The sequence below is a fragment of the Hippocampus zosterae genome, chromosome 10 (genome assembly GCF_025434085.1).
Source record: "Hippocampus zosterae strain Florida chromosome 10, ASM2543408v3, whole genome shotgun sequence".
Lineage (NCBI taxonomy): Eukaryota > Metazoa > Chordata > Actinopteri > Syngnathiformes > Syngnathidae > Hippocampus > Hippocampus zosterae.
The window spans coordinates 5,746,781-5,761,727 of NC_067460.1; the positions used below are offsets into that span (position 1 = coordinate 5,746,781).

At 42.2% G+C, this 14,947-nt stretch overlaps 1 protein-coding gene and 1 long non-coding RNA gene across 5 annotated transcripts in view; one reads left to right on the forward strand and one right to left on the reverse strand.

The window, feature by feature from the left end:
* The window catches only part of usp2a (ubiquitin specific peptidase 2a), a 44,697-nt gene extending 29,896 nt beyond the window's left edge, over positions 1-14,801 (forward strand). For all 4 annotated transcript variants that reach the window (XM_052078934.1, XM_052078935.1, XM_052078936.1 and 1 more), the window contains 11 exons: positions 7,933-7,983; positions 8,710-8,833; positions 8,938-9,049; positions 9,162-9,272; positions 10,696-10,760; positions 10,845-10,948; positions 11,293-11,373; positions 11,464-11,542; positions 12,699-12,803; positions 12,942-13,062; positions 13,570-14,801. In XM_052078934.1, coding sequence (XP_051934894.1) covers positions 7,933-7,983; positions 8,710-8,833; positions 8,938-9,049; positions 9,162-9,272; positions 10,696-10,760; positions 10,845-10,948; positions 11,293-11,373; positions 11,464-11,542; positions 12,699-12,803; positions 12,942-13,062; positions 13,570-13,654 — 1,038 coding nt within the window. In that variant the 3' untranslated portion in view covers positions 13,655-14,801. The remainder of the gene's footprint in view (positions 1-7,932; positions 7,984-8,709; positions 8,834-8,937; positions 9,050-9,161; positions 9,273-10,695; positions 10,761-10,844; positions 10,949-11,292; positions 11,374-11,463; positions 11,543-12,698; positions 12,804-12,941; positions 13,063-13,569) is intronic.
* LOC127609299 (uncharacterized) lies at positions 2,168-2,989 on the reverse strand. Its single transcript, XR_007964519.1, has 2 exons — positions 2,292-2,989; positions 2,168-2,207 (listed from the first exon to the last, which is right to left on the reverse strand). It is a non-coding gene; the product is annotated as an uncharacterized LOC127609299 (long non-coding RNA).
* Positions 14,802-14,947: the final 146 nt, after the last annotated feature.

Below are 14,947 nucleotides of genomic sequence, written 5' to 3' on the forward strand. Positions count from 1 at the left end.
AATGTGTGAGACATTGCGCTGAGCTGCGTGTCTTCGAGACTGGACACCAGGCACAGCGAATGTGATGACTGATTTCATCCCTCTGTCTTTTTTCGAGGGCAAGAAAAGGACACTTGTTAGAAAGTGTTCTTGCTAGCATTCATTTTGTCACTCGCAAGCGTGTGCGCACTCACACGCGCGCGCACACACACACACACGCACACGCACACAAAAACAGATGACGTGGCTAAGTGTTGTACGCATGTGGGGGTGGGAACTTAACATAGCAACATACTGTGAGCAGCCTCAGAGGGAAAGAGTGATATTGTTGACGATGCCCTGCCAAAGTGAGAGGCAGGTCAGAACAGTCTGTTCTGCTGCTCTGTCTCATGCTGGTTTGCCAGCCAGTCTGCTCTTGGTGGTCAGCACTGGCAGGTGGACCCAGGCATTCTGCTGCTGTTCGCGTGCATTTTGTGTTGACAGGCCACAGCCGCAGAGAGGTCACTTGTCAGCGGCTTCATGTTACGACAGTATGGCCGAAATAGCAACAAACCATGAATTGTTATTCTCGTTACGCTTTTTCAGTCATTGGTGCAAAAATGATAGTAGAGATCTGCATTCACATATTATTGTAACAAATTAGCACAACCTCTGGTACAAGTCAGAAGTGCCCAAATTAACTGATTAATTTAACTTAAACTTAATCGACAACCAATGATTTGTAAAATTAATCAACTGTTTTAATTGTCAAGTAATAGTTTTGAGCCATTGCTTCAGTATTATTCCTGTGCACGTTTCTCATTTTGAACGAGCATATTTATGACAGCATCCTCACTTCTCCAGCAGATTTACATAATAAGAGGCTACAAAGCCAATAAATGCACAGCGGGTTATGATCCATTTCAACAGGACTATCATTAAACTAAAATAGATTAAAACATCATTTTGACCCTTGTTTTCAAAATATTTCTCAAGATGAAGCCTTTTGAAATTGGCATTATGGTTGATTTACATCCAGCCATTAAAAAAAGGAAACTTTTTGAAAAAAAGATGTATGCATACTTGAGTACATATACTGTAAAAAAAACACTGGAGGGTGGATGGAGAAGACTCACTCTTGGTTGAGCGACCCAGATGAAAGCCAGGTATTTACTTTGTAGAAATAAAATCAATAAATGAATAAATGAATAAATACATAAATACTCTACATTAAGGGGGATGCAAAGCTCACTTTTCCTGCATATGAACTATTTGTAGCCACTTTAATTGGTTAAATGTAAGTCACATTCAGTAAGGAGTACTTAATTCAGAAGCTATGAAATAGTTAAAATTTAAAAAAAACAACATTTTTTTACTGCAATATGATCACATAGCGCATCAGTCCATCAGTGCTGCTTGGCTCTAATGGGAGAGTGGTTGACTCCCAACCCAAAGATTGTGGGTTCAATCCTCAGCTCTTGTGACCGTATCGTGGTGGCGGTAGACCCCAAAAAGCAGACAAGAGGGAGGAGCAGGGTGAACTTGACGAGTTCTATTAAAACACAGAAAATAAATCCAGAACAAACAAAGTCATGAAAACACAAAGATTCCAAAGGAACAAACCAAAACCATGGCTGTGCCAAAAAACTCACAGGAACAAAAACATGACAGCAACATACAAACAAACGTGACAGAAGCCAAGAGCAAACAATGACCCAACACTGAGTGTTTGGGCGGGAGTCCTTTTATACAACTAACAATTACCTAACGAACAACAGGTGTACAGCTGCAGGGGGAGCCCTACAGTGCCACTTGTTGGTCATGACAGTCGTATTGTCTTTGTTCCCCATTTATTGGGTAGATTCATTTTATGTGGCCCGCGCAAGCAAAACTTGTTTGTTGACTTGCATGATTCTGGCTCAAGTCTCTCCCCAAATTGTCATGTGTAATAAAAAAGAATGTTGAGATTTTTCTTAAGGATGTTTGTGTGACCCTTTTTTCAATATCTTGAACAACAATTGAACCAACTATAATCCTTGATTTCTGCTCTTCAAAAGCAGCAATGCATCAGTTTATTGTGTGTACAGATCAGTTTATTATATGTACATATGTAATAATATGATGTGCCGATCAAACATTGATTTAGGCCCTCATAAGGGCCCTCTGAAGGCAAGCTGTATCTACCCCGGTCAAGGATGACGCCTCGTACTGATGTCCAAAAAACGTTTACTCGTGGAACACCGTGAAAACTAAACACATTTCAAACAACATCAAAATTACAATATCTTTAACAAGACATTAAATAAATAAACACAAAACACAAAATGACATACAATGTGCACCTTGGTAAACCGAAAGTAGATCAAATTAAATCACGTATACCACACGGTATCGTAGCTCTGTCTCTGTCTCTCTCTCAAGTTGTCTTCTCGATCTTTCTAATTCCTCGCTATCCACGGCACGTGACTCGGAAGTGATTCTTAACAAAATATTCCAAATAACATATTGAGAGGATTTAAAGAAAAAACAAATATGAATGTTCACATAAAAATATAAAGTACTTTTACAAAACAACAAGCCGTATTGTTTTGTGTTTTTGTTATTGTAAAGTGTCCTTGAGTGTCTTTTTTCCAGCGCAACATTAATTCATACATGCCCGGCGTAAGACCGGGCTAGCGTTGCAACTATGCATCCAACAATGATGACCTTGATGATGCATATACATTTCCTGTAACCAGTGGGGACTCATTACTCCCAAACCTCAAATCCCAACCCCTCATTTTAAATTAAAAACTAGAATATTAAATATTCTTCGGATGAAGACAGGGAAGAGAAACATGCATGTGCATGGTCATGGCCTGGCATGTACATGATAGGTGTTTCTCCAGCTCTGTGCGAACATGGATCCTATTGACAACGTTGCCAGTTGTGCGTGCCACTTTAGAAAATACAAATTAAGAAAAATTCGCTTAGGTAAAAATAGGGTGAAATCATTTAGATGTTTCATTTGGACGTGATTGGAATTGCTCAAAGCTATCGACAAGTCATTTGAAATTTGAGAAAGTTGCCTCAACAGCCTTGAAATGACCTTTCCTTGCAGTTGCCATCAACAGTCGTATTTGTCTGTCCGGATTCCTTCGAATTATCTTTGATCTCAACAGATAAATTGATGGGTGAACTTGCAGTCGAGCAGCAAAGCGATTTGTTGATTAAAAAGGTTGACTTTACGAAAGCATGTGAGGGAACACACCTTGCTGTGACCTTGCTCTGATCCTTTTCCTCCACTCCGAAAATAACCCTCCAGCAGATCTCGATCTTTGAATTAAGCGAGCACAATGATTGGACAGATTATACTTATTATACTCGCACGGTCAGGTACCTGTACAAAGAACATTTCGTATATCCCCTTATTTCCGGCTTTAGGAGGGACTTCAGCCCAATTCCTGAAATGTTATAGTGTTCCCAATGCTTTTAGTCTAAAAAGGCATGTGTTTCCAATGTAGTTCAGCAGTCGCCCAGGGTGCTTCAATGGCATGTATGAATGAAGCATTTATATCACGCTAGGTTTCTCCACAGGCCACCTCTTTAGTGTACATACATCTAACCGCTCACATGGAACTACTGGAATGCGCGGTCATATGATCTCTCTTGTGACTGCTTAGCACTTATCTTTCCTTCATGCATCAGTCCTTTCAACTGGGATCAGTTGAATACAACACGGTCCCCAAACCCCAGGCCGCGGACCGCTGCCGGTCCGTGGGTCATTTGGGACTGGGCCGCACAGAAAGATTAAATAACTTGCATTACTTCCGTTTAATTCATTTCGGATTCTGAAATATGTTTTATTTTGAAAAATGACTGGATACTCTGGTACCTGCAGCAGCTCCTCCTACCATCTCCTGTGGTAGAGAGGAAGGAAATTTCATCTGTGCTGTATGTTGCACATTCAGCACATTTGACAATAAAGTTGACTTGACTTACATCCGTCTACAGTATGTCACTCTTGACTCAGGTCAAGGCGGGCTTCTCGGTCATGTGAAATGAAAATAAAATGAAACCCAAGAGCTAGCAAAATGAGTGAAAAAACAAACGTCTTTAGGAAGGGGCAAAGGCCCAGCCAGGAGATAGAAGAGGAGCCCACGACTTTCAACAAAAAGAAGGCTGCCTGTAATGGACAGTATCAGGAGTCCTACCTAAAATATGGATTTATCTCAATTGGAAATTCCCACACACCAAACCCACTCTGTATAATATGCGGTGATGGTATTTCGTATTTTTCATGCACTTTGTATTTGCGGTTTATCTTATTTTGAAGGCATGTTTAAACGTTACCATAGCGACCGCAGAGTGTTGCAGCCACTTAGGACGTTCCTTGTGTCATGATTCGTGTTTATTATTATGTTACAAAAATACCAGTTATCATGCAGGTCGTATCATATTATTTTGTTGTATTTATCCGGTAGTTGTATTTCTAAGGCCGGTCCTTGAAAATATTGTCTGACATTAAACCAGTCCGTGGGGCTAAGGGTTGCAGTCCGCTGGTATACAACATGTATTACCCGTGGCATTGTAAAACACTCCCGACAGATGCATACAGAGAATGAGTGTTGTATGTATATTTTCCGCACTATAAGGCCCACCTAAAAGCATCCAATTTTCCCAAAAGGGTAAAACGTAGGGTGTTAGTGTCTCTATATTCCCCATTGAGTTGTTTCCCTGTTAGTGTTCCTATGCCATCTCGTGGTGATTATTCGCGGAAAGTAATTGTAACCTAAAAGTTCTCATGGCTTTGTTACAGTTGCAGCAGTTGTGAAGGTTCTGTATAAATAGACCAGTTTCATGTGACGTGTGTTTTCTGCCTCCAAGATGTGTGCGCACGAGTCGTAATACAGTGAAACTCCTCTAAAACGATACCTACATGTGCGAAAATTCCCCCTAGTGTGAATATATCTTCATGCATTAAACCATTCCTTCTTTTCTGCTTCCCCCGACAACGAATATTCCCCCTGTTGCGTAATACGAAATATTTTTCTCCACCCTTGCCTCGCAATGACGTTCACGACATCGAAAACAAGCCTTCCTCAAAAGTCGAATGCAACGTCAGCATGCCACGGCGACGACTTCTGCTGGCAACAGCAACCACCACACTGGTTTACACATGCGCTGAAGACTGAAGAGGCAATTAAGAATGCTCGTCTTTGTGAACAACAGTGACGTCATTAAGATGCACGCGCATCTTGGAGGCAATGTATGCCAACATTGAAACTGGTCTATAACGTATTGTATTGTATTCTCTTCTCTTTTGCGCAGCGCCATCTAGTGGATACATAAGGCAACGACAGCCACAATAGCAGCTTCTATTCTATGCGCCTTATAATGCAGTGCGCCCTATGAATGAAAACAGTTTTGAAATAGGCCATTCATTGAAGGTGCGCCCTGGATGTATTGTATAATCCGAAGTGCCTTATAGTGCAGAAAATACGGTAAGTGGAGCATATCCCGGTTGATTTAGGGCAAGAGGTGACATAGACCCTGGACTGGTGAACGGGGTGCATAATGAGAAACAACCATTCACACTCACATCATACCTATCGGCAGTTTTATGTGTTCACTTGACCAAAGAAGCGTGTGTTTGCAAGGTATAAGGAAGCCCAAGTACTTGGAAAAAGAACACGCAAGCTGTAAATGTTAACCTTGTGAGTGGTCATATGATAATACAAAATGTTTGTATTTGCATGATAGGAGTGTAATTCAAAGTTTTTGTTGTGTTGCTGAGAACACTGCTCCCTGCCACAACCGCGTGTGTGTGTGTGTGTGTGTGTGTGTGTGTGTGTGTGTGTGTGTGTGTGTGTGTGTGTGTGTGTGTGTGTGTGTGTGTGTGAGAGTTTAATCCTATTCGCACACACACACGCACACACACACACGCACATACACTTGCTGCTTTAAAGTGCTTATACGTCTGAGAATGACTGCAGCATTTGCATAACAGAATTAGCTGTCATTACGGTCATGCTGCTGGCTGCGATCAGAGCATGAGCCAGCGATTCCCATTCATGTCCAAATCCTTTTTGATGTGCTGCTTAAGAATTGGACGGTGACGTGTCATTGCATTTTGTTTAGTGTCACATCATATCACATGAATTGATAGGGGCTTTAAATCATCCTAGTGAAGAATGCAGAGAATTTTCGCCTTGAATGTGACCTGTCGTGACAGTCGGTTCAAATGAGAACTTATACAACAACTACAATATTTCTGACTTTACATTATGGGGATATTCGAATATGAAATGGACTCATTCTGTTGCTTAAAATAATAAATTAAGTTGCGAGCACAAGGTGGAAATATTGGCTTTGTCATCCTGGTCAATTTCTTTTTTCTTTTTCATTGAAGACTTGTGAATCGCAAAGACTGAGTCACACACACAATCAATCCACCCTCAGCCAATGTTGTTTTCCAACCTGTGACGTCAGCCAGGCTTAGGATCAGCCAATCGCAAGATGCAATCCGGCTATGGCATCACTCAGCGCAGAGTGGCAAAGGCAGTGTGTGCGTGTGTTTGTGTGTGTGTGTGAGTGAGCGCGCGCGAGCGAGCGAGCGAGCTCGTGTTGATGGTGGCACTCTATCTTCTCAAATCCAATTTAAAGGTATCCACTGTCCACAGAGAATAGTCATGATTGAGCTTTTATTGAGGCCTGCCACATAAATGTTGGGTGAAAAATCAACGCTCAGTGCACCACCATCAGATGTTATTGAAAACAGAAACACCATCCATCATTTTATTTTATTTTTTTACCCACCATAAATGTCAGGGCTCAAGATGTGACGCTGAGTTGGTCTGAGTGTCTTGAAGTTTGAATGTTGCGAACAGCCCGGTGGCATCTTCACATCTACATCTACTTTCATGTCAAGACAATGATTGTTTTGAGAGCACCACATAGTACGCCATTTGTATACTTTGACCATCAACCGGTCTCTGTTTCACTTTATTATAGAGTGAGTGTTCTGCAGAATGGTTTCACATTGTTCATGAGTCCACAATATGACCTAACTCAAAGACAATCCTAATTGTCTGAGGTGTAGCCTGAAAAATGTGAATTTAGAGAGTATCGGTTGACAAATAAGGATGCAGAGTTTCAGTTCATTTTAGAACAGGACACATTCCTTATTCCTCCCCCGGCCGACTATGTGTTAGTTCTTCTCGCCATTCAATTATATAACCACTGCACTTATGTAATGGAATTTAACAGCATCAGGTGACAAGTTCTCTACAAATTGTACAATTTTGCATTTGTCAAGAATGTGAAACCATAGTAATACAAAGACGTCAGCTGCTCTGTCAATTCTTTCTGTGGAGAAAAAAAAGCCTAAATCCTGTTCAGTGTGAAAATGTGCACGAGTTGGGGCTACTGGATAGAAATTCCTCAATGTGTTGTGTTGCCTGTTATCCTCTGTTGATTGCTCTGCAATCTGAGAGGGACAAAAAGGACCTCAAAATGTGTATTTTTCCAGTCATGTTATCCACTTGACTCTTTGCGAGACCAACGCAACAACCAGCTGTCCTTCCAGCCATCCATTTTCTGGTGCTTCATGCAGCAGAAAGCCAGATGACCACTGCATGTAGTAAACCACAGCGCACATATTATCAAATCAAATCAAATATATGACTGTGTACCACATCCTTGTTACGTAGGATTGGTTATGGATAAAATCGATGGTTCTATAGCATGAATAAAACAAGAAAATGCTTCTTTTAATATGACCAAACATTTCGAACGGGAAACTAAATTAGCAGTTTTATTCTGTATTGTGTGCAGAAAATTATGGCTGGCAACAAATATACGTCTGGATCATCAGTCAAAGTTTTATTGATGTTAATGGTTTACAATTTTATCCCAAAAACAAACGGTAAACTTGACACATCGCAATAACTGCCTTTAAGGTTTGATCTAATCTCTTTTGTGTTTGTCTTCCAGAACTCAAAGAGTGCCCAGGGACTGGTGGGACTGAAAAACCTGGGTAACACAGTGAGTGTAGTTCCCCATTCAAAAATCATGTGCCATCTGTGTCTGGTATAGAAGTTGTACAGACTTGCAGTTTCTAAAGTTTTTGTGTTACAGTATATGTTATCGGTTTCTTGGTATCTGCTACCGCCAAATTGGCGGTTAGCGGGGTGGGGTGTGGGGGGGGGGGGTGTCAAGAAGAGTATCTGCTAAGCAACAGGCTTTGGTAGGGTGAATTCATGCAATAAATGGGACTTGTGTGTTGCTCATCGGAGCGCTCTGGACGCTGGACCAAGGAGCATGCATTCTCTTTCCTGTTTACCGGCTTTGAGCCTGCCAAAATGCACGTTGTGCGTGTGACTCCAGCAGCATCATGTGCGCTACACTACTGCTACACTTCCCTCAGAAACCTTTTAGTCTTCATGATTACATTTCAGCTGGATATGCTTTTTTGTGTCATCCATTACAAAATGTATTAGTCTGTACTTTTTATGTATCAAAGCGAATATACACTGCAAAAAAAAAAAACAACTAGCTTGGTACTCATTAGGGTATGGATGTCTGCTAGGGCTAAACAAATTGGGGGAGATGAAACCCCCCCCCCCCCCCCCCCCCCACAAAATCATAATCTTGCATCTACAGTATAGCCATTCATCATTCACCCATGCTCCAGCTTCATGTAAATCAGAATCAAGAATGAACAAAATCAACTTCCAGGTAACGGAACATTCTCTTTTGTTTTCTTTCTAGTGTTTCATGAATAGTATCCTGCAGTGTCTGAGCAACACACACAGCCTGCGAGACTACTGCCTGCACAACTCGCACCGCAGAGACCTTAACAACAACAGCCGCACCAACACCGCCCTCATGGAAGGTGACTGACTCTCGGATCAAATTTGTTGCCTCTCTTAACCTCTGGATTTGATTTTAATCTCTTCAAATGCGATATCCATTTAATGTGTGTTTCTATGTTGGTAGAGTTTGCCAAGCTGATACAAACCATGTGGTCATCAACCAGCAGCGAAGCTGTCAGTCCATCTGAATTCAAAACTCAGATCCAGAGATACGCTCCAAGATTTGTGGGATACAAGTAAGCCTTTTATTATTTGTTATTTATTTATTTTTTATAATATTGTCTCGTAATTTGTCTTATGAGCAGTGAGTAGAGGTCATAGTAGTGAATTATTTTGTGTCTTCTCCAGCCAACAGGACGCTCAAGAGTTCCTCCGCTTCCTCCTCGACGGCCTGCACAATGAAGTCAACAGAGTTACGGTCAGGCCAAGAGGCACTGTCGACGATTTTGATCACCTGCCGTAAGTATCGGGAGACAACCAGCAGAGAAGTAGGCAAATGCTGCTGAAATAGAAGTTTAGGAAAAGCCAATTAACTTTATTACAGCGGAGGTCAGAGCAAACATTTTCTTTGCAATATGTTCTGTGTGCTCCCACTAGCCTTTGCGTGGCATTCTGATTAATATCTCATTTGTGGAGATGCAAAATCTCCCTGTTTTTAGCCATCTCTGTTATGGTTCCGGACTAGTCTGGAACAGCAGCAGATCCCACAAAACGCAGACCAAGAGAAGATCGAATACAAAAATGGTGTATGTACTTTGTCAGTCACAAGACCGACAAAGTACAACATAAAACTCTGGTAAGAAAATAACCAAGATAAGAACGAGTCTAACCACTAGGGAAATCAATACCCCCCCCCCAAAAAAAAATCCCCCCCAAAACCCCCAAACCACCCGAGGATAACGCAAAAATAAAAAGATAAACAAGAACACGGCGAAAGCACAACAAACAAGAAGTACAAACCTAGACTATGACTCTGACTGTGATCGTCAACTGCGACGGTCCAGAAAATAAGCGCTTGGACATTAAACGTGAGCTAGACGAATATTTCGACAACAGGTGATGGCTTGAATAGTCCCTTATAAAAGGTGAAAGATGATGACATAATGAGAAACAATTGTGGAACGGGTAGTGGACGACCCTCTCATGCCACCTGCTGGGGACGGACAGAACAAAGTCATGACAATCTCAGGGCCGACATTTTGTCCAATACTGCCGCCTGCTGTCGACTGAAACTATTGTCACGGTGTCCCAGGGCTCTGTTTGCGATTGTCACGTGACCAAACCAAGAAAGCAAGGTGAGCCCTGGAACACTGCGTCAATAGTTTCAGTCGACAGCAGGTTGGCACGACAGGGCAAAATGGAAGCTCACTGAAATTGATCAAAACTGGTATGTTTTCCAAGGTTTATAGGTTTGTGGGGGCACATACAGGAATATTGCAAAGCAAATTATTTGGCTTGACTTTCACTTTAAAAATCTTTGAAAAAGATTTCTAAGTAGGAACATTTGATGTTCAATATTTGATTGTATTAATGACATTGTGTTGATTTATGTATCTGGCAATTAGGAGATCATTGAAATAGTTTCAGCAGCACACAGTCTGCTGTAACAGTAGAGACTTAAAGCATCTTGTGGAATTACAGGTCCCTGATTTCAATCAGTTTCTGGTCCCTACACACTTGCAAATAGTTGTTCAGTGAATTGCATAGTTTGTGTTTCTGTGTTGTCGACTGTAGGTAACATAAATGTTGCACTTGACTACACGACTATGTAATACTATTTAAATAGTGATGACCGTAATTAGTTGTTGGGTTCAAATATTATGCAACCTGTCTCTTCCATGTACAGTGTGACATTAACAGACGTTGCATTGTCTATTATCAGGGATGAGGATAAAGGGAAGAAGATGTGGACTAAATACCTGGAGAGGGAAGACAGTAAAATCGTTGGTGAGCTGCATGAAGAACAATATCATTTAAGCACCACTCTCCCAAGACAGATGAGTCTGACCTGTGAAATGTTTTGTCTTTCAGACTTGTTTGTTGGGCAGCTCAAGAGCTCCCTGACCTGCAGCCATTGTGGTTTCTGCTCAACTGTCTTTGACCCTTTCTGGGATCTGTCTCTTCCCATTGCCAAGGTTTGAACACACAATACACCACACAATGTGTGCAAGGATGTTTTATTCATTGACTTATATACCCACACTATTGCTACAAGATACTTCTTATCCAGTCGACTTAAGTTCCTTGTCATCAACCCTCCAAAAACATACCATCAAAGTCAAAAGTAAAATAGACAACTGGTCTCTCAGACAAGTGAAGGGAGAAGAGATGTTTGAAATTTTTAGGAACATTGGAGATCTGAAAACGCATCTTGCATTGCAAACTGTCATTGTCCTCGGAATCTGTTTGCATATTGGTGTGTGTGCGCGCGTGTGTTTGTGTTTTGCGCTAATGTGAACGCATCTATGTTTACACTCAGAAAGGCTATGGTGAGGTCAGCCTCATGGACTGCATGCGGCTCTTCACCAAAGAAGATGTCCTGGATGGTGATGAGAAGCCAGTACGTTTCAATGCACAACAGCATCTTCCACATTGAGGATCGTGGCTTTAATGCCTGTACCGAATTGCTTTGTTGTTTTTTTCTCAACAGACGTGCTACAAGTGCAAAGCTAGACGAAGATGCACCAAAAAGTTCACAGTACAGAAGTTCCCCAAGATCTTAGTTCTGCGTATCTTTTCTGCTCTTAACACTTTTTAACGAGACCTTAAAGCTTGAGGGGAGTGTGTTGCTACATAACCGGGACATGGCCGTGATAAGTGAAATAAAACGCGATGGAGTGTTGGCTCGTGTGTGGGTACCAGCATGTTTAAATATTTTATTTGTTTATATGTAAACTAGACATATTTGAGACAAACGCTACAGCAGTACACCTATGTACTTAAATCTCGAATGATAAAACCTTATACAGTAATTTACATTCATCAGCATTGCCTTCTGAGAGAAACAAAGAGACTTGTCGCCGTTCGCCTCCAGCTAGCTGCTGGCCAGCTATCCCCGCACAGCCGATGTGACTATGATAAGACAATTAATCAAGATTGATGACGAGGAAGCGAAGAGACATGCGCTGCTTTTTTCGGATAAACCCAATCAGCCCCTCTCGTTCTCTCTTGCGCACCGGCTCGCGCTCACTTTCTTTTTCACTCTCCCGCACTTTTGCTTGAGCATGTGCCCCCCCCCCCCCCGACCCCCACCGGTTAAGTAGCAAACACAACAGTGTGAGTAGACACTGATCAGAGCGTTAACCACGTGACAAGACACAAGGGAAGGTGCTGGGCAATGCTGCGAAGATGCGCAGCCAATCAGCTCACGGGATAAATCCACTCTTGCTGTCATTGGTCGACGTGGCGCCGGGAACCAACCATGTGTACAGCCATGTACAAAACCTCTGAGCCATTTGGCATTTTTCTAAATACTTTACTTTGGGGGCGGTGGGGGGGGCGCCGGCGCCATGTAGTGAAGCCGCGATAAATGAAGCGTGATATAGCGAGGGATCACTGTAATCCAATATCCCCTCGGGTGTAACATTCTAATAAAACACGTTGTCCTATCTCGAGCAACAATTCACTTTTGACATAACATGTCGAACCTCCTTCGACATAGAGCCGAAGCCCACAGTGTCACCTCCAGGCGAGGATGATCAAAAAGGACTTTTCAATTTCATGTTTGGGCAATCAACTATGAAAGTCTACTGACTAACACCGGTGGTAGCACTAGCCAGCATTTTATAGTTAGATTATATATTTGGATCCATGTACTTGAACTAAAAAAAAAACCTCTGAAAAGGAAACGAGAGAAAACATGCTCCTTGACTTCCTGGTGTACAGACCTCAAGCGCTTCTCGGAAGCGAGAAGAACCAGCAAACTGTCAACCTTTGTCAACTTCCCCATGAAGGATCTTGACTTGCGAGAGTTTGCCTCCGAAAACAGCAGTAAGTTTGCGAAGAAAATACCCTTCACATCAAATGAGCACACAAACGTCATCTGAAGCTGTACTTCAAGGACCATATTGTTGATTTCGAATGTTGACGCATAAAGTCCTTTTGCTCATGTTTTCTGTTGTTTTGCAGTAAATGCGGTGTACAACCTGTATGCAGTGTCCAACCACTCAGGCACCACAATGGGGGGTCACTACACAGCCTACTGTCGCAACCCTACGTCTGGGGAGTGGTACACCTTCAATGACTCCAGGTGTGTTTGAACTCTTACCTACGACCAAAAACAAGACCTTTCTCAAACACATGCAGTGGCCAGAATAATGCTTCATCTCGTCAATAAGATCCTTGATGTATAAGCTCGAATAAGACGGTCAAATTGCTTAGTTGGCGGCCTGATGGTCCAGTGTCGACCTCATAGTGCAGAGGTCGTGGGTTCGATCCCAGCTCTGGCCTTCCTGTGTGGAGTTTGCATGTTCTCCCCGGGCCTGCGTGGGTTTTCTGCGGGTACTGTGGTTTCCTCCCACATTCCAGAAACATGCATGGCAGGCGAATTAAATACGCTAAATTGTGAGCGCACACATTTCCTTTTATTCGAAAAAAAAAAGTCCAAAGTTTACCTGAGGGAAAAAATGTCCAATGGAAATATCTGGAGATATGCTTGACAAATAACCACGTGGTCAACCAATTTGCATGTCTAAACTTGTTTTTTACACATCACCCAATTTTCGCGTAATAAATGGCGACACTTGTCCCTCCGCAGAGTAACGCCAATGTCCTCCAGCCAAGTGCGGAGCAGCGACGGCTACGTCTTGTTCTACGAGCTGGCTTCCTCCTCGCGCATGTGAATCCCGGTCAAACGATGACAGGCCGCAAGCAGCACTCTCGACAGACAGTCGGATGGAAAACAAAGCGAGGACACGCGCACGAAGGCTCGCCTCCACCAAGATGGAGGCGGCTTCTCTCAGCAGCATGGTGGCAGAAGAGACACACAAAACGGAATCACCAGCCCTGCTTTCCCCCTCCTTGTCTATACACACTAACGTTTTCATCCAGGGTAGAGGGGTGTGTGTGTGTGTAGTGTGTGCATGTGTGCGTGTGTGTATGCGTGCGTGTGTGCGTGCGTTATGTTAGACGGATACAGGGCAATAATTGCATTGACCCCAAGGAACCTATCCACATCCATCTCCCACGTCTCTCTATGCACCACAAGTTCAACTCCTGACTGCGCCTTCACCTTTTCTTGGTTGCCTCGAACCGTTCAGATGACTTGCAGGTTTTTTGACTCCATTCTGCTTTAGAGAATTTGTTTTATTTGTCATTTTAATGTTATTTGAGATTGCAAAATCATTTTAGCGCGTCATTACAGCCATTTTGGATTTGAGCTAAACCGTCCTCACTTCGTGACTTTAACAATAATGGTAAAGATTACAAGATGCTTGAAGCCCACCGGCCACTTGCACTGCACCAAAACACTCCTTCATTTTTGTCAGCATCAACTTCCCTTTTTGCTCAAGAAATGGCTGTGATGCCCGTGGCACTGTGAGCAGTATACTTTGAATTGAGATGGCTTTTTTCCCCGCCACACATGGTTGCTATCGATGTTTAAAAAGTGTTATGAATGAGTGGAGAGGCGAGCATTTGACATGGATTCATTCATATGATAAAAGTAATGCTTAAGTCCTCATCAGTCCATATGAGGTCTTCCTCCTGTTTCATGCCATTGAACAACAAGAAAAGAATGTTTCAAGAAGACAAAAAACATAATCTGTATATTTTTATATTCTGATGCAATATAGAGAATGTACAATTCAATGGTGCTGAAGGTGACCCATAACTGTTGTCATTTGGTTTAGTTACCAGGTTTCAAGAAAGACAGAAAAAAAGATATTTATGCTTAAAGGATATTGTAATGAGACACTTTTTAACAGTTGCAGTCAAAAATGAGTAAATATGGTAAATGGATATATATGAATAAAATTCCACTAAACTATTGTTTTTCGCAATTAATTTGTCTTTTAGACAATGTGCATGTCTTTTACTTCGGTGAGAAACCTCTCACGCAGTTGGCACACACTATGTAGCGCACTTCATTTTCCGACAAACTATGTACCGTACGTACACTGAAATACTTCAAAAGG